At 44.1% G+C, this 26,045-nt stretch overlaps 4 protein-coding genes across 5 annotated transcripts; 2 read left to right on the top strand and 2 right to left on the bottom strand.

The window, feature by feature from the left end:
- Positions 1-1,278: 1,278 nt before the first annotated feature.
- LOC120668409 (60S ribosomal protein L31-like) lies at positions 1,279-4,139 on the top strand. Its single transcript, XM_039948109.1, has 2 exons — positions 1,279-1,559; positions 3,621-4,139. The coding sequence occupies exons 1-2, from the start codon at positions 1,465-1,467 to the stop codon at positions 3,898-3,900; spliced, it is 375 nt and encodes a 124-aa protein (XP_039804043.1). The 5' UTR covers positions 1,279-1,464; the 3' UTR covers positions 3,901-4,139.
- Positions 4,140-8,081: 3,942 nt separating this feature from the next.
- On the bottom strand, positions 8,082-8,944 carry LOC120668408 (thioredoxin-like protein Clot). The gene is made up of 2 exons (XM_039948108.1): positions 8,632-8,944; positions 8,082-8,560 (listed from the first exon to the last, which is right to left on the bottom strand). Exons 1-2 carry the CDS (start codon positions 8,783-8,785, stop codon positions 8,295-8,297), a joined length of 420 nt encoding a protein of 139 aa, XP_039804042.1. The 5' UTR covers positions 8,786-8,944; the 3' UTR covers positions 8,082-8,294.
- Positions 8,945-8,977: 33 nt separating this feature from the next.
- LOC120668406 (CDK5RAP3-like protein) lies at positions 8,978-13,093 on the top strand. Of its 2 annotated transcripts, XM_039948105.1 has the most exons (9): positions 9,137-9,426; positions 9,614-9,708; positions 9,822-9,916; positions 10,014-10,149; positions 10,231-10,380; positions 10,488-10,997; positions 11,562-11,770; positions 11,951-12,083; positions 12,694-13,093. In XM_039948105.1, the coding sequence occupies exons 1-9, from the start codon at positions 9,231-9,233 to the stop codon at positions 12,832-12,834; spliced, it is 1,665 nt and encodes a 554-aa protein (XP_039804039.1). In that variant the 5' UTR covers positions 9,137-9,230; the 3' UTR covers positions 12,835-13,093. The 2 variants fall into 2 exon arrangements, with proteins under 2 accessions (XP_039804040.1, XP_039804039.1); XM_039948106.1 differs by lacking the exon at positions 11,951-12,083 and having other exon boundaries at positions 8,978-9,426; positions 12,694-13,052.
- Positions 13,094-13,291: 198 nt separating this feature from the next.
- Positions 13,292-20,246, bottom strand: LOC120668407 (beta-glucosidase 24-like). The gene is made up of 13 exons (XM_039948107.1): positions 17,859-20,246; positions 17,704-17,773; positions 16,334-16,392; positions 16,176-16,251; positions 15,788-15,865; positions 15,631-15,718; positions 15,232-15,487; positions 14,669-14,784; positions 14,325-14,542; positions 14,209-14,240; positions 13,907-14,009; positions 13,719-13,827; positions 13,292-13,601 (listed from the first exon to the last, which is right to left on the bottom strand). Exons 1-13 carry the CDS (start codon positions 17,991-17,993, stop codon positions 13,433-13,435), a joined length of 1,509 nt encoding a protein of 502 aa, XP_039804041.1. The 5' UTR covers positions 17,994-20,246; the 3' UTR covers positions 13,292-13,432.
- Positions 20,247-26,045: the final 5,799 nt, after the last annotated feature.

Genomic DNA, 26,045 nt, shown 5'->3' with positions numbered 1-26,045 from the left:
TAATATCTTATGTGGTATCTTGTTTAACATTCAATTTAAATTTCGTTCATTGTATCAAATTGGTCAGCCCCAAATGCTTGGACACATGGTTTGTAGCCACCTTTAGCACAAACACCAATTAAACAAATCAAACAATTCTGAACGCCAGCTCTACTTGACCGAATCATGGAGCCACACGAGGTTCAAGGTTCACAAAAAATACAATCATTGAAATTACCTCCCTCACCCCTCCTCTCTCCCTCTCCCCTCTCTGGATCTCGTGGGCAGGAAATGAGGGTGCGAGGGAAGGGTTGAACGCTAGTGCTGCTACCGCTATTTTTACTGCTGAACGCTCGAGCCCATGCAGCAACAACATCCCAACGGAATTGGTTGCTTAATGATATGTGTAAGTTTTTAAGGATTGACTCCAGTGTTTAAGTATACACTTAGTTCTTTCAAATCTCACAAATCTATGTGCTTATTTGAAAGTGATGATAGTTTTGTCTATTAGATGCCCTTCTCCAGTTTTCATTGTTATTTCAAGTATGAATTATAATTTTAAATGAATTTCCCAGCTCTTAATCTATTACTACTTTATTTTTTATATTGTAATTACGCAAGTTTAGAACCTATTTTTTAAATTAGAGGTACCATTGGAACTTAAAAATATTATTATACATTTGGTTAGTTTGTACTTGTATACACTAAATTATAAATTTTGAACCCTCAAATACCTTACATTTCAGGACTGAGGGAGTATATATGAGATATTTTCTAAAAACTATTTTCTCTTAATGGAAAATTTGTACAAATTGAGAAAACTGCAAAAAAAAAATTGCATCCTTGGCATATGCAATGCCAATAGGTCGGCATTTTAAACACCAAATTCAACGTTGTTCTTCAAGTGGCCAATATGCATATGCAAAGGCAAATTTGGAAAAAGCATGAAACCTTGTTCTTCAAGTGGCCATCGGAATATAAGGCTGACCTCAGTAGCGTGTATAAGCCGCGTCCGCCCGCCCGCGTGAAGCCGCGTCCGCCCGCCACCTCAGCAGCGTGCCCCGCCGCGTCGGCCCGCCCGCCCACCACGTAAACGCCTGCCCGCGTCCACCGCATGCTGCTGAGGTCAGCCTAAGCATACCAAGGACATCACTTCAGAAAAAAAAACATATCAATTTGCAAACTTAAGTATTTGTACAGACTAAACAATGCACAGCGAGAGTGGAAAATTGATGAAAATGCGCCTTTTTAAAGCGTACACGTAAGAATAGTTCTACGCTTCCACTTGAGGAAAACATAGACAGCGTCTGCAATTGATTGGTCGACTAGTGGGCCTCCAAACGCTTGTGACCAAAGCGGAGCGGCTCGGCCCAATGCGAAAGCTCAGCGCTGATATAACGACGTGATCCAGCAAGACCTCGCGGGGCTAAACCTAGGGTTTCTTAGTCGAGAGCCGCCGCCGCCGCCGCCGGAGGGAGTGCCGCGATGGCGGAGAAGAAGCAGCGCCCCGGCGGTGCCAGGAAGGACGAGGTGGTCACCCGCGAGTACACCATCAACCTCCACAAGCGCCTCCACGGATGGTATGGTTGCCAACACCTCCGCGCCTCTCGCCTCTTCCCTCCACCTGATCTTGCCGCTGCTGTCTGTGAACTGATCTTCCTCGCGTGCTCGTGGCGGTAGATTTTGGGAAGCGAACGAATCGCTAGGGGGCGCCGGGTCCTGCAGTCGTGTTCAACATGCGTGACCTTGCATTTCCCTGCGATTGATCTGTACGGTTTGGGCTGGCGCGCTGCGATTGTCTAGTCCTCTGATCGTGTGTGGTCTTGTTTGTTCAGCAACTACAGCCTCCGGGTATAGTCCAGTGCCTGTCTTTCAATCTTGTGGGCTTGTGGCTGTGCACGCTACATTACCCGGGATAGCGGAATCTGCTCATCGTTACGCGTGTTGCGTCTTCAATTGCTACTATGTGTTACATTTGGGCAGGAAATCTCTCTGACTCACACCCTCAGCAGCGGCTTGTCCGTCCATGTTTTTCACATTATCTCTGGTGCCTCAACTCGTGTTCGGAATCCAGGTTCTATATTTTGCTGTAGATAGAAGTATGATGCTTCCGTTTGTGCCCCATAAAGAAGATGCTTTCCTGCTTGTTGTATCTGTCCTGTTACTTGTTGCATCGTTAGCAAGGCAAATAACAAAAACTTGTGCTTTCTGTAGGATGTGATGCCTGTGTCTTGTCTTGTTCTGTCTAGTGCTTAATTGACATGGTTTATTCATGATCTGGTCTGCTCAGTTTTGTTCTGGATGTCAATTTGGCAAGGCTAGTGCAATTAGGATAGGTTTACAGATCAGAATCTGAGTCTGCTGCAGGTCTCAAGATGGAGCCTGAGAAATAATAAGTAAAAGTTCACATCACCGCTTTCGCTCCTGAGTCCTAAACAAATGTTCCTCATGAATGAATCTTGCTTTTGTGCTTGTGACGGCAGATTCATGGATAGGAATGAATCACCTGGAGGTTGCTTGATGCAAGCCCAGCTTGTTTGGCTGCACATTTCCTTCGGTTGATCTTTATATCTTGGGCTAGTAGCTGCAAGTGGACTAGCACTCTGATTACATTGTAGCTCCTTGTTGTAATGTATGGTTTCCGGGTATAGTCAGGTGCCTGTCTTTTAAGTCCTGTGGCTGTGCACAGTTACATGCCCGGCAGAGTGGAATCTGCTCATCGTTACATGTGTTGCTACTTCACATGCTACCATGTGTTCCATTTGGGCAGGAAATGTCTCTAATTTGATGCCCTCTTTTGGTTTTTCATTTTTTTTGTCACATTCTCTTGGGGTCCCTTGTGAATCATGTTTTGAAGCTCTATTATATGTTGATATGAGATGCTGCTGTTTGTGCTCCTGTTTCTTGGATGATTTGTTTATCCTTCTACATGATGTGTTTATGGTTGTTTGCACAATACTTTAGCAGTGCACAAACGTCAGAAGTTTTGTGCCTGCAACCATTGGATCTGGACTTCAGTTGATCTTTATATCTTGGGCTAGTAGCTGCAAGTGGACTAGCACTCTGATTACATTGTAGCTCCTTGTTGTAATGTATGGTTTCCGGGTATAGTCAGGTGCCTGTCTTTTAAATCCTGTGGCTGTGCACAGTTACATGCCCGGCAGAGTGGAATCTGCTCATCGTTACACGTGTTGCTACTTCACATGCTACCATGTGTTCCATTTGGGCAGGAAATATCTCTAATTTGATGCCCTCTTTTGGTTTTTCATTTTTTTTGTCACATTCTCTTGGGGTCCCTTGTGAATCATGTTTTGAAGCTCTATTATATGTTGATATGAGATGCTGCTGTTTGTGCTCCTGTTTCTTGGATGATTTGTTTATCCTTCTACATGATGTGTTTATGGTTGTTTGCACAATACTTCAGCAGTGCACAAACGGCAGAAGTTTTGTGCCTGCAACCATTGGATCTACTAGTCCAGTATGTTTTGTTTATTTGATGCTTTGATCTGCATGTTTATTCATGGTCGTGTTGCTTCACTTCAGTTTTGTTCTCCATGCTTGCCACTCCTGTTTTATGATGTTTTTTCTGTTCTGCTTATGATAATTGATGAGTAACTGACAGCTCACCTGATGTGCTGCAGCACCTTCAAGAAGAAGGCTCCCAACGCCATCAAGGAGATCAGGAAGTTTGCACAGAAGGCGATGGGCACCACAGATGTCAGGATCGACGTGAAGCTCAACAAGCACATCTGGAGCAGTGGTATCCGCAGCGTCCCAAGGCGTGTCCGCGTCAGGATCGCACGCAAGAGGAATGATGAGGAAGACGCCAAGGAGGAGCTCTACTCTCTGGTCACTGTCGCTGAGATCCCCCCGGAGGGGCTCAAGGGTCTGGGCACCAAGATTGTCGAGGACGATGAATAGATCTGCCTGTGTACCTGCCTTCCACAATGAAAGCAAATTTTGGTGTTTTTGAGTTTGTTAGGTTCAATATCCCTATGAGGAAACGTGTGGTGTCTCATGATGTCTCCATTGCTTTCTCAGCTTGGTATTGAACTCTTCAAGATACCTTGTTGGTTTGTGGATCCAGATCGTTTGTGCAGCTATGCTAGATGTCTCTTACTCTTACGAATATCATGAATCGTGTCCTGTTTCCATTTGAATTCGGTAAGTGCGAAGGTCGTGGGTTTGGGCTTGCTTCATCAACAGACACTTGCCAGTTCGAGATTGTACCTTTGTCCCGTCAGATCTACTATTGTCGTTGTTTGGGAGAAAAGGGGCAGGATATATTGGGAATCCTGAGTATCGTGAGCTTGCTTGTGTGTCGCTAAGTTTTATATGTCGCTACAAACACCCAAAAATTTGGGATGGTACTAACTTTTATATAGCAGGTCGAAAATAACGGCCCCAGCCTGGGTCGGGTTTTAATCTTGAGAGGAGTATACAATTCTATTAAGCAGGCAAAATAGTCTTCTAAGACTAAAATACAAGATACTTGCTTCATAACATACGTGTGGCATCTGAATTCTAACTATGTATTATCTTAATCATCTTCATCATATTTGTCTTGGATATTATTAATGGTGTAATTAATTCATTTATATCAGCATGCTTGATAGCAGTATTTATTTTTAGCGATGGGGCAAAACAAATTCAGCAACATTAAAACTGCAAAAGGTAATTGATTTGCTCATATATGGCATTTATAACATGATTTTCATTTACTCCGGCATTGTATCTCTTGCAGTATTATCTCCTGGATTTGTAAATTTCATTTGAGTCCTTCATACAGCATTAACAATCCACAACATTTTTCAGTATAAATATGGTTTCACGCCACATCTTCCACAAAACTTTGCACAAGAAAAACTTGCTACCATGTCATACCATCCTGAATGGGTTTGCCAGCCCAATAATCCTTCCAACGCCAAGTGTCGTAAGACCTTGTTTTCATATTATGTTTAGTATCCATACACCTTTTTCTATTCATTTCGATATCATGTTGCCATATTCAAATTGTTCCATGTCTAATCCTCCAAAACTTGTACATTTGTAGGAGGCAATAAGCTTTTCTGGCCTGAGCTGGTGGGAAAGAAGGGCAAGGAAGCAAAAGCTGTGATTCTGAAAGAGAATCCTTATGTCACTTCTGTGGTTTATGCTCCGCCAGATGCCGTTGTTACTGATGACTACTGCTGCAATCGTGTTAGGCTCCTTATGAATTGTGATGCTGGCTGTGACTATGAAAATGCTACGGTGTTCCAAGTCCCAATGGTTGGATGATCAGCAAGTTATTTGGTTGAGGATTGCAAATGCATATGCATGTACCTGTAGGCGGTATTTGATAATAGAATAAATTGTTGTCAGGTTGGACAAAAGAATCATCTTAATAAAGCATTCTACATTCTGCAATTTTATGTCACTACTGGTGGCTGATTTTATTCACAGAATTTCTACTTTATTATACCTAATAAGAGGTTCACCAAAAATTTGGGGATACAAAAAGAGCTGAAGAGTTGTGTCAACAACTAGCTAACTGTTGTTATTTAGCATGAGAAATAAGATTGAATAGTTGATGTGCCATCCATTTCTGGCATTAATTTGCCCCAACCGGGCATTAAAAAATATGTTGAGTTTCTGGTCATCTTATAAATTCCCTGTGAGCAACTACCTCACTGTTTTCTACCAGAGACAAAAGGAAACGTTGGTTCCATATCACTGAAAAAATAACATCATTTTTAGAAAATACCACTGACAGATCTTCCTCGCGTATTGAGAAAGCTCTACAAAAGACGGCCTCATTGCATCTCTGGCTCCCTCTTTTGTTAGCAGAACTCACGTTCCCACCAATATCTCTCTTATGTACCATCTAGAATCTAGAAAGAATAATATTTTGGGTGATGTGGCTAGCAAGAGGTAGCGATATGATTCAGATGCCCCATTGGATTTCATATGATGCGATATGAACATGTCAATTCCTATTCACTTAGGAGTGTCTATCATGAACTCAGGTGTTCGTTGCTAATTGGTGGGCAGAGATTTGAAATAAAACTGCTTTACATCTAGGAAAAAAAATACCGGTGTCAGTCTTGTGATGATATTTTCAATAGTGAACCATTTCAAAATAAATAATTGAACACAGATACATCATTATGAATATGTCGCTACTATTTCTAGATACACCAACCAATGCCATTCAATGTGCAACTTAATGACCGCATAATTAATGTTATTTTTATAAATTAATGAGAATAATGTATAGAAAAACCTTAGATAATATGCAAATCACACTTGTTTCAGTATGCTTATCTATCCAAGCTATTCATGTCTATAAAGAGTTTAAATTATGCTTTTAATTTGTTTTTATTCATGCATATGTTTCAATAATGTGCTAAATATACTTTCTCAGTATAGGGTTTGAATAAATTATACTAGAAATAAACGACAGATGATAGTTGGTTTCGATCTATGCGTTACCTAAAAGTTTTCACAATGAACTAATGTGTCTTTTTTCATCCACCCTCTCGATATATATATTCTCTTAATGCATTAGTCCTATTTGTCTTGGATATTATTTGTCGCCTAACAATCTATTGAAATTTGCACACGACTATGTATTAAATAGCTCAAAGTTAATGCAGAGAACAGTGTACATTTTTTTTATTTTAGCAAGGGTTAAAACTTTTACTAACTTGAAAACAAAATAAAATTATTTTGTATTAATATGGCATAAAAGTGGGCCATTTACACCATATAATCAAGGATATGCATTATATTAAGGGGATTCAATGGATTTGTCTTTAATCTTAATTATTTTCTTAATTAATTGGCTTGAATTCTTTGTGTTTATTGACCATTATGCAGCACATAAAAGTCACGGAATTTTGAGTATAAATATGTTTCGCCCCACATCCATTGCACAAATACAAGAAAAGCTACTCCATAGGAACCATGTCATACCATGTTGAATCGGTGTGCCGGGCTCAGGGTCCTTCATACTGCCGTAAGACTTTGGTTTCATGTTTCTTCACAAATTTATCCATTTCATTTTGATACTACAAAGGCCAAATGTATTAATACTCCGAAACTTTTGCATCTGAAGGTGGCAAGCAGGCATGGCCTGAGCTGCTGGGAAAGAAGGCCAGGGAAGCAAAGGATGTGATTCTGAAAGAGAATACTTATGTTGATGCTGTGGTTTACACGCCCCAAGATGCCATTGTTACTGATGATTTCTGCTGCAATCGTGTTAGGATCTTTGTGAATTGCCATACCTGCGACTATGAAAACGCTGCAGTGATCCAAATCCCTAGGGTTGGGTGACTAACAAGTTATGTTTCTGGAGACTGCATATGCGTGGTCAGATCTGCGAGGAGATGAACTATTGTCCATGTCATGAAAACAAAATATCACATTAATAAAGCATTTCCATTTCCATTTCCAGCAGAGATTCCAAACATTTATGCTATTCATATAAAATGCAGTCTAGTATATATATAGACTGCCCAAATTATTGGGCCATCATTTAGAGCTTCTAACCCGAATGATCGTGGATGGGCCATCACTGAGAGCTGGTAAATTTTTTAAAAAACTGCAAACTCACTTCAATGAGGCATTATCTCAATACTCCCTGGATCAAGGAAATTCTTCCACCATAAGATGCTAGTAGCAAGCACTAAACACTAAGTTTTTCTAACGACAAATCAGGATAGCCACACCAAATAATTTGTATATAGAGTTATATATCCAACCAAAAACTATATTCTTTACTGTAATGGAAAGCTTGTGAGGAACTCCACAAATCTCGTATTCAAATTCAAATTCGCCACTTTCTTAGTTTTTTAGTGGAAAAAAAATTAAAAATCATTTAAACAATCAAAATATCAAGGAAATCAAGATGTAAATAGGGTGAGTGTTAATTTTGCGAAGTATCATGAGAGTGCCAAACTCGTGAAGCTGCACAAACAGTGCAAAAAAGAAACAAATTTCTTGACCACCCCCTGCCGACGGACTTTTATTTCTGTAAATTCAGACATCCTTTGCCAGTTTTTGAATTTTGACTGAATACTTGTCCTAGTGTATGTATAGATTCTTAGAAATTATCCTGAGGATTGTGGAGTAATCCTTTGTCAATTTTTGAATTCAATTTCTGCAAATTCATCATACACCCTTTGTCATTTTTTGGCTGAATTCATATCCTGAGAATTATTGAGCAATCCAGCTCATCAATCAGAAAATAACTCGTAGAATCATTATTATATATCTTGATTACTATTTCCCGGCCTGCGAGTTCCTCATACAGGAACTGACCCAAGCCCGATCCGTCAGTTGCCGCCGGCGCCGAGGAGTGCGTCGACCTTGTCCTTGAGGTGGGCCTCGTCGTCCCCGAGGCGGGCCGCGGCGGCGCCGCCCTCCCAGCGGATCAGCGTCGGGACGCCCCTGAGCGCGAACCTGGGGTCCACCCTCCAGGGGTGCGCCGGGTCGCGCCACGTGGGCTTGTCCCCGACGTAGGCGCGCAGGAGCACCGCGTCCCGGCCCCGCGGCAGGGCCTCCAGCCGCTCGTAGATCACCGGCTCCGCCACGTTGCAGTCTGCGGGCGGCGCACGACGGGTTAGGAACGGGGGGCTACTTACTGCCAGTGCCAGGGAAGAGGAGTCTTACCGGGGCACCAGGTGAGGGAGGAGCCGGGCTCGCGGTCCGCCAGGAAGAGCAGCAGCTTCACCTTGCCGTCGGAGGCCGCGTCGGGGGACGCGAAGAGGCGCTCGAAGTGGGCGCCGAAGTCGGCCAGCGTCGCGTCCACCTTCTCCACCGTCATCTCGCCGCCCCGGCTCCGGCTGCGGCTGGTCGAGCAGCAGAGTAGTAGTAGTAGATTCGGAGAAGCACGAGCGGAGCAGCAGATTTGTAGATCGGGAGACGGGACGGAGGAAGAAGACGGCCGCCGACCTTTATCTCCGCTGCTTACGGGAGCGCGTGCCGTGATTCCTCTCCCGGTGTTCTCGCACGCTGCCGGGTGGGGCCCGCTCCCCCCTTCCGCGTGTCGCGCACGCGAGCCGGAATCGACGGTGGTTTGGGCCCAGTCCGGTGGGCTGAGCCAGCCCAAGACGAACCCAAGCCCAACAAACAACCCCGCACCGCACCACCACCACACGGCGCCACCACGCGGGCTGCGCCCCCGAGTCCAGCGGAGTCTATCTAGCACTCTCGCCGCCGCCGCCCCTGATCGGCTCCGGTGGCGATCCGCCTGCCGCGCGGCCGCCGCGATGCACGACCCGTCGGAGATCCGCAACCTCCCCATCGACATCGCCTTCGGCCGCCTCCAGGAGTGGCTCGTCGACCGCAAGCGGGTGCCGCAGGACTGGCGGAAGCGCCTCGCCGGCATCCGCGCGCGGATCGCCGCGGCCTTCCCGTCCCTTCCGCGAGACCTGCACCCCTCGCTCCTCGGCCTCGAGCCCGAAGGTAACAGAATTTACTCCCCCCGGCCTGCGGCCGGCCTTCAGCGTAGCGATTCGGCGAATTCGATCCATCGCGCTTTTAAGCCCCCCCCCCCCCCCCCCCCCCCACCCCCACCTCCGCTAGCTTGATTCTCTGGTTTCTCTGCGCGTGGAGTGTAATTGTTTGCCTGTGCTTCGTTTCCCTGGTTTAGAAATCGGGTACCTTGAAGCGAAGAAGATATATAGCATCCTACTGGACTCCAACACGGAGAGCCGCAACATATTTGGCCGCCTGACGGGATCCGCGGTAAGCGTTTGTTTCTCTTATCTTTTCTTTTTATTAATATAATATACGAAACAATGGCACCTTCACGTGCCACCGGAAACTGGCATACGCTTTGATACAATTGCTATGCATAGGGTGAGTGGGAGTCCATCGTGAAAGCTTACGAGAAGGATCATGTCTTCCTTGGAGAGGCGGCACAGATCATGGTTCAGAATGTGAACTACGACATGTACGGCCTCTCTTCTTCCTTGTTCTTGGCTTAGCTACTATGCCTGACCCAGCCTGGCCACAGATAAATTTTGACTAGCTCTTCTGTCTATCCCAAGTCCATACCAGAGAAAGCAGATGCAGAAGACTCAGCAGCAGCTTGCCGAGCTTGATCGAAGGGAGGCTGACATTAAGCGGCTCGCAGCTTTGTCTGCTACTAGATATGTAGAAGCTTGCCAGGAGCTTGGTTTGCAGGTCAGTTTCTCTATCTGACTGGCACTGAGTGGGATGTGTCTTTCATTTAAGTTGCTCACCACATCATACTTTCATATACAGGGACTAAATGTGCGGGAAGAACTAATAGAGTCTGCAAAGACACTTCCGTCTACATTTAGCAAAATCTTGGAAGTGCTGAACAGTGACCCTGTCTCAAAGGCCATTGAGCACTACACAGCTTTTGTTAGAGACTGCCATTCTGAGGACAAGGTGGGCTCAGGACTATGTAGAACATATCAGTTACTGAATACAAAACAAAAAAGTTGCTGCTAGAAACTTTGTGGTTATTTTAACCACTTTGTTCTTTTGAACCTCAGGGAAATTGTGATTCTGTGCTGCACAATCTGAAAAAGTTGCAGGAAAGTCCTCCTTCTCTCAATGTCTCGGTATATAATGAGGTCGAAAGTTCTACTGGGGAGGCATTGAAATCTCATGGGTCTGTGGAACAAATTGACTCCAACGTTCCTGCAGAGGATATTGATTGGGACATTTCTGTGGATGCCAATGAAATTGATTGGGATATTGGTGCTGTTGAACAGCCAGCTGAAGAATCTGGTGACGGTTTTGGATCATATGAAATCATTGATGCTAACATAGTGCTAGCGGGTTCTGAAAATTATAATGTTAGTGTCTCGGACAACCCATCTTTGAACAAAGAGGGTCTTGCTCCATCTGAGTCTGGGATTTGCTGGGACATCACCGCTGATGGTTCTGAGGAAAGTGTGCATTATAATACTAATATTCAGAATGCTCCAATGTTATCTGAAGATAGAAGTCGTTTGCTGGAGAAGGAATACAGGAATGATATTCTAGATGATTTACTTGAGGTGTGTTTTCATCATTTTGAAGCCTTCTTGTTTTGATGTTTTTTCTTGGCTACAACGAATACAGATGTTGTCTTTTAGAAATTCAGGCCTAAGGTTGTTAGCTCAGTCGGTCTGGGCACAACCGGCGGCACCCGCAGGTGGGGGGTTCGAACCCCCCACCGGGGCGGATTTCCCCCGCCTGTGGAAAAAAAACCCCCTCGCTGTGCTCTTGATGGCTTGGGCTGTGTAGTCAGCCTGGACCCGGCCCGGTGGGTAACGGTCCCAAGAACGTGGCGCCAGACCCAGTGGGCTGAGTGGTCAGCTTGGTCCCGGCCCGTTGGGTAACGGTCCTAGGAACGTGGCACCAGTCCCAAGATCAAGAGCCGGGGTTCGGGGGGTTTCTCAGCCGGGGTCAACTTGGCCTCTTCTTAATATAATGCCGCGGGGGCGGTCTTTCCCCCGCCCGGTCGAGTTTTTTTTAGAAATTCAGTATTTGACAAATATTGTTGTTCTATGAGATTGTTTCCCCAATGCATCCTCTTTACCATGGTGCTGTAGCTCATTTATTTATAATAACTGAAACAGGTAAAATCATTTTTGACTCAACGCTTAGGGGAGATGAGGAATGGTGATACATCATCTCTACAGCATCAAGTGCAAGCTGTCTCACCTTTTGTTCTCCAGCAGTATGCTCCTGATAGTTTGGAGAATATGCTTGTAGAGGTTTCTTCAGCAATCTCATTGCTCACTAACCAGAAGACTCTTGACCTTATAATGATCCTTAACTCTAAAAGGTAAAAGATTATGAAGCTTCACGCTCGCTTTTGTCTTTCATTACTTTTAGTCTACTAAAGTGTTAATTTCTCAGGGTCTTAAAGACTTGCATGTTACAGCAGTTTTTCCACAATAAGTGCATTATGTTTCTAGTTTCTACATTTTCTTTAAACGAATATTCTTTCTTTCCTCTCTACAAGGTTTCTAGACAGATTAGTTTCTACTTTAGAAGAGAAGAAGCATCATGAGGTAAAACTACGGGAAGGTTTAGGTGATTTATCTGTTAAGCGCATGGAGCTGCAGAATGCGCTGTCGTCATCATGGCCGAAGCAAGTAAGTGATTCTTTCCTTGGATTAATTAACTAGAGCACAATGCTTGTTGGCACTTGCTGAGACACACCGTAAAATGTTGTTTATCTGATGGACGAGGCAAATATCCTAGCTATTTGCTAGGAACTCTATGCTGCCAAACACACCACAAGACAGTTCATTTGCTTCTGGATGATGCCATGATGGAAAGATCACTTGAATTTTCACATTGTTCGCTGTTCCATGTGGCCTAATATCTTTCTGACGTGCCCCAAGTAATTGCTGACCAAGTACTGTGTCCAGAAACCAGTTTCACATTCTGCACAATGCTTTTATTCTGAGCGTACTAAAAACATCATTAAATAGCACTTCATATTGATCCATGTAAAAGCTGTGACCTGAATTGGAATAAGAAAACAACGTCCTTCTGTTGTAAAAATATGACTTCTTATATTTCATATTTGCTCATGATCGGTTGTGCAAATCAAAATTATTTATCCATTACTCCATTATGTGCTATAGAAAATGAACGGAAACACTAATAGGTCTCCTTGTGCTTTACGTAGCCAGCAAAAGTATGTTAATTTGCTAAAGGTTGAGCCTGCTAGTTATTGCCATTTTATATATTTTACAGGAGGCTGCAATTACAAAAACAAGAGAACTAAAGAAGCTGTGTGAGGCAACACTATCATCTGTTTTTGATGGCAGGCCAGTCCATATAATTGGAGAGATCAATACTTTACTGAGCTCAAGTGTTAGTCAATTAGCTGGATGACTGTATTTTTTGTTCTTGGATCAAATAAGATTGAGATCGTAAGTTTGTTATCTCATGGTATATACTTTTGAAATTTAGATTTCCTGCTCATGTTGCTTTGTTGCTCGATGTTTTCTGAAAATGCATATGTATGAGTTTGACTATCAGATTCACCATATGGATATACAGTTGAGCGACGAAGAAAGTAATGTATCATTACCAAAGGTTTCATTTCTCAACGAACAATGTTTCCATCAATGTTTCATAAAAGTTCACCGCACCTTGGTCAGTGTGCACTTTTTTTTCTGATACAGGGCCAGTTGGAAAGCAGAACTGTCAAATTTACAACAACAACAACAACATAGCCTTTCAGAACTGTCAAATTTAAGATTACTAAAGTTCCTATGCTATCTGTTTCTCGAAAGTTGCATTGTTTTAGTGTTACTGTAGAATTGTAGAAATACTAGCATGCTCAGGAGAACCGCAATCCAATCACCTATCTCATCTGACTTATTGAGAATCACTTATACAACTGGAAGCTGGATAGACGACAAAATCTGGATGTTACACTGATGATGTTGCTCCATAGAAACACTTTTGACATGCATGGTACAAAATTTTATTTATGAAGGAAATCCTGGAACCATTTGCTGGAATGCTTTGGATATCTTTTCAAACCATCCTTGTAGTCGATATAATTAATACCAAATCTCACAGTATAACCATCCATCCACTCGAAATTGTCAAATAGCGACCATGCAAAATATCCTCGTACATCAGCTCCTTCCCTGCCATGTCATAAAAGTACTTTTAATGTTGGTACATATACTGAAATTATATCATAACTTTAATTCAGTAATCAACAACTCATCTATGCATCTGCTAGTATCAAGCATCAAACTTACCTTACGGCTCTTTGAATGTGGAATAGGTGTTGCCTGTAGAATTCTATTCTGGTATTGTCAACTAAGGCTTCTTGAAGTGGTAGGTTTTCATTGTTAATTTCATCAACTCCTGCACCATGAGTAAGTTTATCAGTTACTGCTCTGTTTTCCTGGATAAGCTGTTATAAAATGTGGTTAGGCTGTTGTACCATTTTCTGTGATGTAGATTGTAGGATTGTTATACGTCTTCTTGGTGTATAGCAGGAGCTCTTCTATACCTTTTGGATAGATGTAGAGCCAAGGAGATCCAGCCTGGATACAAATATTTTGTTGTTTACATTCCTATGCATCACTTTCTAGTTTTCTATGCGTAATGAATTGGTTATCTATAAAGCGACTCTTTATCATCTCTGTGGAACATAATCTTAAATGAGTCCTTTATCATCAACCCAGTTACACTTGCACAATTATGAATGAGGCAGGATAATTTTTCTTGTTGAGAAAGGTATACCTTTGGACCAATAGCTGTCCCATGTCTTTCAACTGTTGTTAAAAGTACAGGTAGAGAAAACTCTTAGTTCACCCAAGTTACAGTGTGGAACAGAAATAATATGGCTACTTGATTACCTGTTTGATTGGTCAGTGAATCAGTATCATAGCTTTTGTTTACACTGTTACTGTAGTTGGCATTCTGAATGTATCTTGATGTATAGTAGTTGAGACCGATGAAGTCGAACGATCCATTTATTGCATTTGACTGTTCTTTCGTGAATCTTGGTAATCTATTACCAGCTAGTGTTTTCATACTGAGTGGGTAATCTCCATTGGTTAAAGGATCCATGAACCTGTTCAAATTATCACTGAATTATGTAAATAAGTTTTTACAAGAATCTTTTTCAGATTTGTTTTTATGGAAACTTGAAGGATGAAAGCTGAAGTCTATCTAGTAAAGAATTTGAAGAAAAACTCACCAGCCATACATAAATTCCAGTTCACGCTTGGCAGCATCCTTGTCTTTCTTGGAATTTGAGTATGGAATCATCCAATTACTGACTAGAGTAATTCCTATTTTTCCCTTTTGTTTTCCCTGTATGATTATTGATTCTCATTGTAAGCGTAAACTATGAAGCTCGCTAAGTATATGAAGATGATTAATTGAGCACTAGTGTTTTCAGTGGTTAGCTATCTAAACAAGTTGGCTGAACTCAGAAATTCTTGTCTCTTGTCTAGTTGTCTTAGACACCTTTGATGTGCTAACTTTGTTCTCTATCATCAAGTAGAACTCTAGATTCTAGGAGATGACCGGCACTACCTTCTCTTGTTTGTAGCAGCAGATTGTGGCTTTATGGCTCTCTATAATATCTGTTGTCATATGTTCTACCCTTGAAGACCATTTATGTGTGTAAAATCTTCAATCAGAATTATATGATTTGTCACAATACAAACACATCCTTATGTCATGCCAGAATGCAGTTTGTAAGATATTTGATTTATTTTTTATGAAGTAATCACAATTAGGAAACCGAATCTATACCTGGTATTTGTCTCTGTACACTTGAACCGCTGCTGCGTGAGCGAGAAGTTGGTTATGAGCTACAATGTAAGGTTCCTTTCCAGAGTCTCCAATGCTACATCCCGAATTTTTCCAAGAGGAGCATCTGCCTGGTGCTAATATACCACTGGCATAGCCACCAACACTGAAACTCCAAGGCTCATTGAATGTTATCCAATTCTTGACCCTGTCTCCAAACTCCTTAAAGCATATGTTGGCGTAGTCACGGAAGTCTTCCCTGGTAATGATAACTCAACATATTAAGACGTGATTCATAGTTTTCCTTTGATTTCAATAGCATTCTTATTATTGATCATAGCATTCTCAGTTTGGGCTCCGTTGAGGACAATTTACAGGACTTGATTTGTCGAGTTTACTTACACAATGTGGTGGCTCAAGAAGCCACCATACTGCTGTTCTAATGCTTGTGGGGAATCCCAATGAAAAAGGGTCACGAATGGTTCAACTCCTGCATGTTGTTTAGACATTAAGATGAAAAGAGATAAAGTCTTTAACTAGTTACATTCCGAGTATTTACCTTCTGAAATTAGCTTGTTAATGAGGTTGTCATAGTATTTTATTCCTTCCATGTTGATCCCTCCACTCAGTTTTCCATCTGCATCCAAGCCATCGTCCATCATTTCATCAACTAGAGGATGGGATCAGTCTATGTTTTTCTTTGATCTACATCTGCTCTGTTAGAACTGCATTAGTGTTTGCTGCATGTCAAAGTAAAAGTTTTCAATTTTTTACAATAACAACAATTAAAAGTGGGTGGCTGGGATATGTTCAAAGTCATTGGTTTTATGTGCCTGCAGCACATCTGGGTTTTATTTAATCTCAAGAGCAGCCGAGCAGGATTCTTTTACAATTTTCTGAGAATATGAACCTTATGTGCATGGGAGTAGGCTGGATTCAGCACTTACTAGGCAGAATTCTTGTCCAAGAAATAGAAAATCTATAGGCATTAAAGCCTATATCCTTCATGATTTTGACATCCTCCTGCATTCAGTGAATGGCATGTGATAAATGCTGGGAAGATGAAAACTGATGGGCAGATAGGATGGCCATTATTCCTTAATACCTGATAACGATGGTAGGAATCGATTGCTATGTCTCCGTTGCTTCCATTTGCTATCTTCTCTGTTGACAAACTTTTGGGGCTTAGAACAATGTACCATTCATTCACTGGGCTGTAGATCAGATGTAAACAAGCTGTTCTGTTCTCCGTTTTGGATTTTTCTTCGATAGTTAGACGGAGCATTGTTTTTGGAAACGTGTCTTATTTCACTGCCTCATGTGCTGCAGTGAACTGTTTGGGCCTTTTGATTTCTGGCATACATGAGGCATCCACGGATTGGGTTAACATTTGACCTTAAAATAGACCTGTCCTTTTCCTTTGTGTTGATGAGACATCCACGGTTTGGGTGAACTTTTGACCTTAAAATAGACCTGTCGTTTTCCTTTGTGTTGTTTGTTGTTCGAGATAGAGCAATTGAAATTTGAAAGTGTTCATGCAACTAGCTACTGCATCTTTTGAGATTCTCATCTTTTTGTTTGCACCTTTTGTTTCCATGTGCTTTTGTCGCCAGACCGGTAGATTGGTGGTCCTCACAGGCTCTGATCTATCAACGTGAGTTGTTTGGTAAGCACAGTCAAAACGTGCCTTGAATGAGCTAATTCTAGTTTTGAACAGATCAACCGACCAATTTGATGAAGTGATTTCCTAGGCTTAATCATATGCCCTTTCTTTTTGCATGATGTTATATACATTTCATGGTTACGACAAAAAAAAACAAAAAATTGTTTACAGCAGGCTTGTATGTATATCAGGTTTCCATAGCTTGATTTACCATATTTTATACAGTATGGCAGGTAAGCAGTTAAACTAGGTATTATTTATGGAACAGGCTGATCGTGCCATCAAGCTGTGTTACTTTATGCTATCTCCAGTTGATTTTCAACAGATTGTCTGTGCTTGTTTGTTCGGAAGTTGAGCGACAAGGTATATTATTTTTTTCATTTAAGATTCTGTTTTCGGTTTTAGGTGATGAGCCCCAGTTTTTTATGGTCTCGTGGTTCAGCCTGTTGATCGTAAGTTTGAGTGAGAGCTTGGAAGATGCGATAGGAAAGCAAACTGTTTGTGGAGGGTGGTACAGTGTTACTTTATCAGGCATACCATTTGCATGCTCTTCCTCCAATGCACAGATTCTAGTTTGATACCATTTCTTTTTTTTTTATTGCACTTGAACAGGAAGCAGTTAAAATTTAGATGTAGCTTAATCATGTCTCAGACCAGGCAGCTGGTATGACCATTTGCTCCCTAAAGCGATACCCTGTTCAACATGCTATGCATAGGCCTAATGATACATCGGCGAATGCATTTGCTTGAAGGTGTTAGACAAGGGGCAGGCAGAACGCATGAGCAGGGAGCTTTTGAATGGAGCAAGTGACCTGGATGAGTGTGAGTGTAGGTGTCCCAGATGCTTGGCCCTCTGCCGCCCTCCCTCACAGCTCCTTCATACTACAACAAGCATCCAAGCTCGTATGAGAGCAAAACCACACACCACTTCTTCCAGGAGTCTCTAGATGCTTCGAGAACTACTTACCTGGTAGGCCGACGATGCTGTGCCGAAGAGGAAGCCCCTGGGGAACTGGCTCCTTGAGATGATCTTCTCCGGCTTCGCGGTCGACACCGCGAAGAAGAATGGCAAGAGCAAGAGCAGAGGCGATATCCGAGGCATGGCTGAGCTTGCTGTGTATCTCCAGCTCTGTGTTCATGAGTTTCACCAGCCAGGGCGCTATTTATAGGCTGGCTGGTTCTTGGGAGGCAGTTTGGTAGCAGAGAAAAACCAGGAAATCCACATGCCCAGCTGTTTCACCAAATAGTTCCAGTGGTGCCACTGAGTGACCAGCGAAGACCGTGTCTTGTCGATGCATAATCTATGAGTGACCCTTGTCTTTTGGACGCCATTAGACAAATGGCGCGCATCTGGCATGCAATCTTTTTAGTGGTTCAGCTGTACTTCCAGGTGCTTGTCTGAATGTGTATTTAAGAGGCAAAAGTGTCCTTTCAAGTATGCGCAAAGATGTATATATACTCGAAGGAGAAAACACTATTTTGGGGGGCTTTGGGATGTAATCCATCCTTGGAATGCATTGCTCATAGAGAACTTCAAAGATCTCCAGTGGTAGAAAAGGGCAACTAGTACAGGGCCATAGCATCCAGGGGGTGAGGAAAGAATCCAGCTTTCGCCCTTTACTATGCTTTGACGCCTTTGTTTAGCCTCCCAAATAGGCCATGCAAGAGGTCAAGTGGCTTGTATAGAAAACTCAAAAGAAATTTGAGTGGCAACGCTCGGAGGATAATGCAGGGGGGGGCTCAATCTAAAAAAAAAAAGTTATCCCCTTGGATATCAAGATTGGTATTATTTTCTACTTTATAAGAAAATATGCGTATTTTAGTCATAAAACCACTCATTTCTTTAGTGAATGTTCTAGGGAAATTAAAGTGAGTGCCCCTAATGCACTTAAAAGGCTCTTATAATGCTGAACAGTGCCTTGAGGGGAACCTAGTCTCTTCTGTTCACGAGTTAGTGCGGACAGGGGTGAGGTTTTAGAGAGGAGGGCTTTATTTAATTTGGAATTGCTCAGCTTTGTTATACAAGTTGAATCAGTTTGTGGAAGTACTTGCAGACAAAATAGTACTAGCATCAAGGCCTAGTTTCTAGCTCGCGTTCGGGCTCTGTTAGTTATTTATGGAGAACATGAGAGCCTAAAATTGGATGCTTTTCACCCTGAAGTGTAGTAGCTTATACTCACGCTTGGAGACCCAGAGAAAAGAAGCTTAGTTCATAAGTTCAGAACCATTAAAACAAAACTCGACCTATTGGGGATGATATGCCCGAGGTTTGACAGGAAAGATAAAAGTTTTCACTTTCGCAGGGTTCAGAAAATGTCACGAATCCCGGCTACCCAGAATGTGCCACGAATGCCGTAGCACGCTTGCGGATACGTATCACTCTACAGCTGCTAGTGGACCACGTATTTCCTGTGTTTAATAGTATAGAGTATAGTGAGAGTGGCCTTTTTTTTTTTACTTCACTAGACCAGGGAGTCGAACTCCCGACCTACAGGGTGCACCGTTGCCACCCCTACCACTATGCTACGCGCTCGGTCTTAAGTTCAAAACCGTACAAAAAGCAACCCAACAGTCTTGAATGTTTATGCACCAACTAATACAGATTCAGTGGTGACACATGACATTTTCTATTCATTTTTTTTAATTCTTATCCTTTTTTGAAACGTTTTTATTCTTATTCTTAAAGTTCTAGCTTTTGATAGAGAGAAAGCAGTGTTTAATCTGAAACTCTCCAGAGGTTAGAGTAATGCGTCTCTTTTTTGGGGAACATGCCTGAGCACGTATTTCATTAAAAGAAAAGCAATACGACCATTACAAACCTTAATAGACAGAGGCTATTAAAGCGGACATATAGAACCACCAAGCAAGTGGTGGACGACCATAACCACAAACAAAAACAGCAAGAACAACAGAGGAGGAGACAGACCCGGACTCAGAAACCTAACCAAAACCACACAGCTGAACTTGCTAAATGAAACTACACCACCAAAGGTGCAAGGTCGACGACACAAACAAGGTGGCAAAGCATCCACCTGACCAACCGACAATGGCGGCAAAGCATCCGCCAGACGTGAACTCCAACTATCGACCACGGCGGCAAAGTATCCGCCAGAACAGCACAGTGGCAAGGTATTCGCCTACGAAGAGGGGCGGCAAAGCATCCGCCAACTGATGACCAACGTAAACTTGGAGATATAGAGGAAACTAAGCGAAGGCAGGCGCAGAAGTGGATCCTCTCCGGAAAGAGCAGACGACCACCACCGGCAAGAGCTTCCAAGACAATGCCTCCAGGGAGGGAACGACGCAAAAAGGCGCCGCCGTCGTCCGACCAAAATGGTCTAGGCTTTTACCTGGAAAGCTCGCCGAAAGTAAGCGACGCCCTCAACAAAGTAAGCGACGCCCTCGGACGTCGCCGTCACCAGCCCGCAAGTGGACCGCTTTCGCCTTCACCCCAAACCCAACCCAGAGGCGATGACAGCAGGACGGCCACCACCCCAACAGGACGGCCACCACCCCAAGCCGGCCACCAGCTCTAGCGAGAGCACCCACCCAGGACGAACGGTGGCGCGGCCACAAGACAGCAGCGGCACGGCCATGGGCCCAAGCCACCCGAGGCAGCGGCGAGAGGCGGCGTGGCCAGGAGCCCCCAGCACCCCGAGGCGGCGGCGGCGGCGGTGACGTGACCACGGCCCCCCGGCCACCCGAGTGGCGGCGGCGCGGTCAAGACCGAGGGCGGCAGCGAGACCCCGAAAATAGCCACCAAGTCTACCTATTTTCAGTGATAGTGATGTGAAGCCTCACAAGCTACATTCCCAAGCATTAGAATCGGCGATGTGGGAGGCAGAAAGTGCGTGCCTCCAATTGCATCGCCATCCACCATGATCTCCCAAAAATCATAATATACTCAAACCTATCCAGGAAAAGCCAGGACAGGTCAACGAAGCACGAAGCATCCATTCTTCTGTTTCTATTTTTCTAGGCTAGACTAGGGCAACGGCACTACGGCATGCCGGAGTAGTGAGCCCCTCCATCCATCCCTAACCATGCCACCATTGCTCATCAGCACACTGACGACGGCCAACTTCCACGGTCAGGGTGGATTCAGGCCCATCGTACTTGCCAAATCCGGCACGGTGCACCCCATTTAGGACAAGTGGAACTTGAAATGGCACTGCAAAGTTTTTTTTGTCTCCACTCGCCAAGTTCGTTCTAGATTGTGGCGAATCTTGACGCCACCCATGTGGTTGCACACATTTAGACATGTGCAAGAACGGCGAGTGACAATCAGGGTTAAATTTCCCGACCGGAACCGGTCCGGGCCGGTTTCAGTTCGGGCCGGTTTGAAACCGGCGCCAATTCAAAATTCAAATTTGAATTTAAAAAAATAAAAAAAAATTAAAAATACTTCAAGGTGAGACGAATCTAATGGTGTCAAATTTTCTCAAATATTCGTTCATTTAGTATAGTTTGCGGACATTTGAAGTTAAATTAAAAAAGAAAAAGAAAAAAAATGGGCCGGCCCATTAAGGCCCACCGCGCCGGCGACCTTCATAGAGGTTCTGCAACAGCGCCCCCCCCCCCCCGACCGCGCGACCCAAGAAACCTAATCCCCCCACCGCGCGCCTCGTCCGCCGCCCCCAGGCCGCGACCGACGCTTGCAGCCGGCCAGCCGCCCGGAGCGCACGGCTAGCCGGCCGGTAGCTCCGGTAAGCCGGCCCGGTCGCGGATCTGGTGCCCCCCCCCCCACTATGCGACCGGCGCGCAGAGCCAGCCAGCCGCCCGCATCGCGCGGCAAGCTGGGCGGTAGCGCCGGTAAGCCGGCCCGACCGGTACCAAGGTATGAAATCTAATTTTTTTATTAGAATGATTTGTTAGGTGTATGATTTAGAATATTAGATGATTTGTTTTAGGATTTAGGTAAGATTTAGGTGTATGACTGATATGTTTTAGGATTTAGGTGTAGGATTTAAGATTTTATTTATGTGATTGATATATTTTTGTTGTCCATTTATGCAGATAGACAATGGCAGGCAGAGATAGAGATATTGTATGGAACATGGTGAAAATCTTTATCCCGGATGGCGATACAACTATTGTCGTACGCAGAAAGTAGAAGGTGGTGCGACTAGATTGAAACAACATTTGGCTGGGCACGGGGCGGAGGTGGTCCATTGCAGGAATGTGCCACCAGATGTGCGGGAGTTCTTTCAGCGTGACATTGAGAGGGCAAAGAAGGCAACTGTTGACTGGGCTCGAGAGAGGTTGAAACGGGAGAAGTCTGCAGCGGAGGGAAACTATCCCGGTGATGAAGAAGATGAGGAGGCTCAGCTGCAGCGTGCCATGGACCTATCGAGAGCGGAAGTAGAGTACCGACGGGGGGTGGAACAGAGAGGAGGTGCATACGAGCATGGAGGGGGTAGTGGTTCGACGAGGGGGAATGCTATGCAGTGGATGTTTCGAAGGGCAACTTCGTAGAGGGAGAGTCCTGCGGTGGAGGATTATAACTTGGCAGTCGGTGGAAGAAGAGGAATGATGCAACCAAGGATTGATACAGGCTCCTGGACGCAGAAGGGTAGGAATGCAAAGGAAGCTATTGGTAAAGCTTGGTCAAAGTTTTTCCATATTGCGGGAGTACTTGGAAGACAGGCTGACAGTCCATACTTTGTCAGCGCGGTCAGGGAGACACAGAAGTGGGGTAAGTTTTCTTTCATTGGAATGACACCTATGAGCTTACATTCCTATATCTCATGATTTTCATATGGTTGCAGGTGAAGGTATTGCATCACCCACTGGACGGGACATTGATGGCAAGTACCTTGATCAGAACGAGCAAGACTTGAAGACGAGGTACGTAAAGTTTCAGAAAGACTGGCCCTTATTTGGCGTCACGTTGATGTGTGATTCATGGACTGGCCCGACGAGGATGAGTGTCATCAACTTTTTGATATATTGCAATGGGGTCATGTGGTTCCACAAGTCTATTGATGCCAGTGGAAGAACTCAAGATGCCGCATATTTGCTCAAGGTAGCCCCTAAACATATTCCATTGACATTGAGTATATTTTGACATGTTACTAAATATTCTGTTTATGTTGACAGGAGATTCGAAAGGTGGTGGAGGAGATTGGACCGGAGCATGTCGTGCACGTAGTCACCGACAACGGCTCGAACTACAAGAAAGCATGCAAGGGACTAAGCGAGGTGTATGAACACATTGCTTGGACACCTTGTCTAGCACACACCGTCAATTTGATGTTGAAGGATATAGCTCAAAGGCCCGAACATGCTATTACGACCAAGCAGTGCAAGCGAATTTCAAATTGGTTACACAATCATGGTCAGTTGAATACAATGATGAGGAACGCAATCGGTGGTGAGTTGGTCAAGTGGAATGCCACTCGATTTGGAACCAACTACATGTTCCTAGAGAGCATCTATCGGAAACATGATCGTTTCATGCAGTGGATGGCATCTACAGAGTTCGTACAAAGCAAATGGGCGGATACCGAAGATGGTAGATTTACTAATGCCAGGTTTTCAAGTATGGAGTGGTGGGACGGATTGAAATATATCATCGACACAGTTCAACCAATATACAAGTTTCTTCACTTCGCTGATCAGGACAAGCGGCCCAACATGTGCGAACTCGTGATGGCCTACCAAACTACGAGACGGGAGCTGCAGTCCTTCTTTGGAACAAATGTGTCCACTCTGATGGAGTATCTTAACCTTGTGGACAGTAGGTTGCGTGATGTGTTCATAGGCACATATGTGGGTCCAGGTAAGACTATACGAGTCATATATTTTTAAGCTCTATTGACATTATGCTTATTTGAAGTGATTTATATTTTGCAGCTGCCATCCTAAATCCGAGGTATTCATATACGATGGATCCAACTCAAGAAATGTTTCGTAGACTCAAGGATACATTTCAGCGCATGACGGATCTCCAGAGCGTCGTGTAGGCATTGCAGGAGCTTGACCTATTTCGTCAGAAGGTTGGCGAGTTTGGCAGTGAAATGGCAATGAAAATGGCGACGGACCCCAGGACATCCCCATGTAGGAGTTATTCCGTATGATATTGTTTTTTGCTCTATTCGAATATATTGCTTACATACTTGGTTGCACATGCAGCGTCCTGGTGGATGATGTTCGCATCAAGCACACCAAAGCTGCAGTACCTTGCCATGCGGCTTGTTTCTTAATGTTGTTCGTCCAGTGGATGCGAGCAGAACTGGAGTACTTTTGCCTTGCTGCATACAAAGGTTCGCAATCGGTTGTCACACAAGAAACTTAACAAGCTTGTCTATGTCAACTACAACCTTCGTCTGCGACTTGAGGAGGTCTCCGGCCCACCGATGTGTGAAGAAGGTGATTTCATTGACCAGCTGGCCCATCTTTCTTTCTATGATGAGAATAATCCAGTGTGGGAATAGATGGAATATGGTAGATCTAACCGGGCTCCAGTTCTGGACGAGGATGATGATGACGGAGACGTCCCTCTCCTATCCCATATTGTCAGAGATCAAATAAACCTCTCAGATCTACGTGAGGCTACGGGGGATGATTGCATCAGCGATTGGACATGTACACATGTGGGTGACACTCACCTAGGGAAGAGGAAGTTCCAGAAGGGGCCTACGAAGGGTGACCCGAAGCGTCAAAAAGGAAAAGGCAAAGCAGCAGCAAAACCAGTGAGCAGCGACACCGAGACTGATGATGGCGAAGGTGAGCGTATCAGGAGTCCAAAGATAGCAGCTCAGCTGATGATGGTGATGATAGTGACGGTGCTGATGCTGGTGCACGGTGGTGGTAGTGGTGGTGGTGGTGGTGGTGGTGGTAGTGGTGGTGCTGCTGCTGCTGGTAGTGGTGGTGCTCGTGGTGTCCGTTTCATAGGTATACATTGCACCTACATATGCACACATATTTCTGACTATGAGTACTAATTATGATATATGGTTGATTGCAGAGGAGACTCAGTTCACACATGCTACTCAGGACACCGACCATGGAGCACCGCAATCGCAGAGGACAACGGTTGGACCGACGGACTACGACACTCCACAGTACTCTTCTTCCTCCTACAGCGATACCTCGTAGTCTTTTCACTATCCCATACCTGACATCAGCATGCAACCACCGACGAGATGGGTGTACGAATGGGAAGACCCCTATTTTTACACTATGTTAGTTCAGGAATGTGAGACAACATCGGTGTGGACGGGCCAAACTTGGCAACACTACAAGGCTGAGCTGCTTAGAGTGCGAGGTATCGCTGTGATGTCCACTGCCGAATACCAAACCGCGTCCCAAATGGGGGTCTTCCCATTCCTACGTTGAACTTTTATTGATATGTATCAGTGTATGCACGATTATGACTATGGTATTTGTATGCACGCTTATGACTTCGGTATTTGTATGCACGCTTATTACTATTGTATTTGTATGCATGATTATCCATTGTTGCTTTGGTGTGGTCTTTTACATTAATATGGGCATAGCTCATGCCAAAATTTTCATTTATTTCACACCGGGGAACCACTTTAAAACTGTCGGAATTTTTGGTTAAAACACCGGCAACCGGTCAAACCGAACCGGTAAACCGGTCAAACCGGTCGGTAAGCCGATCAGAACCGGTTGAACATGCGATTTTGAATTTAATTTTGAATTTGACCGGTTTTAACCGGTAACCGGTCAAATCAATCCGATAAACCGCTACCGGTGGCCGGCAGTTTGAGCCCACTGGTCAGTAAAAAAACCCTGGTGACAATGGGTGTGTTTGAACTGCTAAAAAAATGGGTGTGTTTGGTTTGCCGATATAATCCTAAGTTTGGATGGGCAACAATGCTCTTATTTTACATTAAAAAAAGTACTATGCTTTAGACAGCATTCTTGTTTCACATAAGCATTGTGTTCCGGATGAACCAGACGGTTCTGAACCAATGTGTTCTCCACTTGAACCAAGCAGTTGAGGATCAGATGGTCTGTTACTTCACATTCCCCAAGCCATCAAGAGTTCAGTGGAAACACTATCATGGTGTCTGAACCCTTTCATAGATGTCGGGCGAGTGGTAGTGAGGAATTAGGTTGGTTGTGGGCTTGTGGCTACCTAGCTTCACTGTTGATTCATTCAGAAGTGAGCCAAATACTTGTG

This window comes from Panicum virgatum, chromosome 4N, assembly GCF_016808335.1.
Source record: "Panicum virgatum strain AP13 chromosome 4N, P.virgatum_v5, whole genome shotgun sequence".
Taxonomy (NCBI): Eukaryota; Viridiplantae; Streptophyta; class Magnoliopsida; order Poales; family Poaceae; genus Panicum; species Panicum virgatum.
This window is presented reverse-complemented; position numbering and strand designations above follow the sequence as displayed.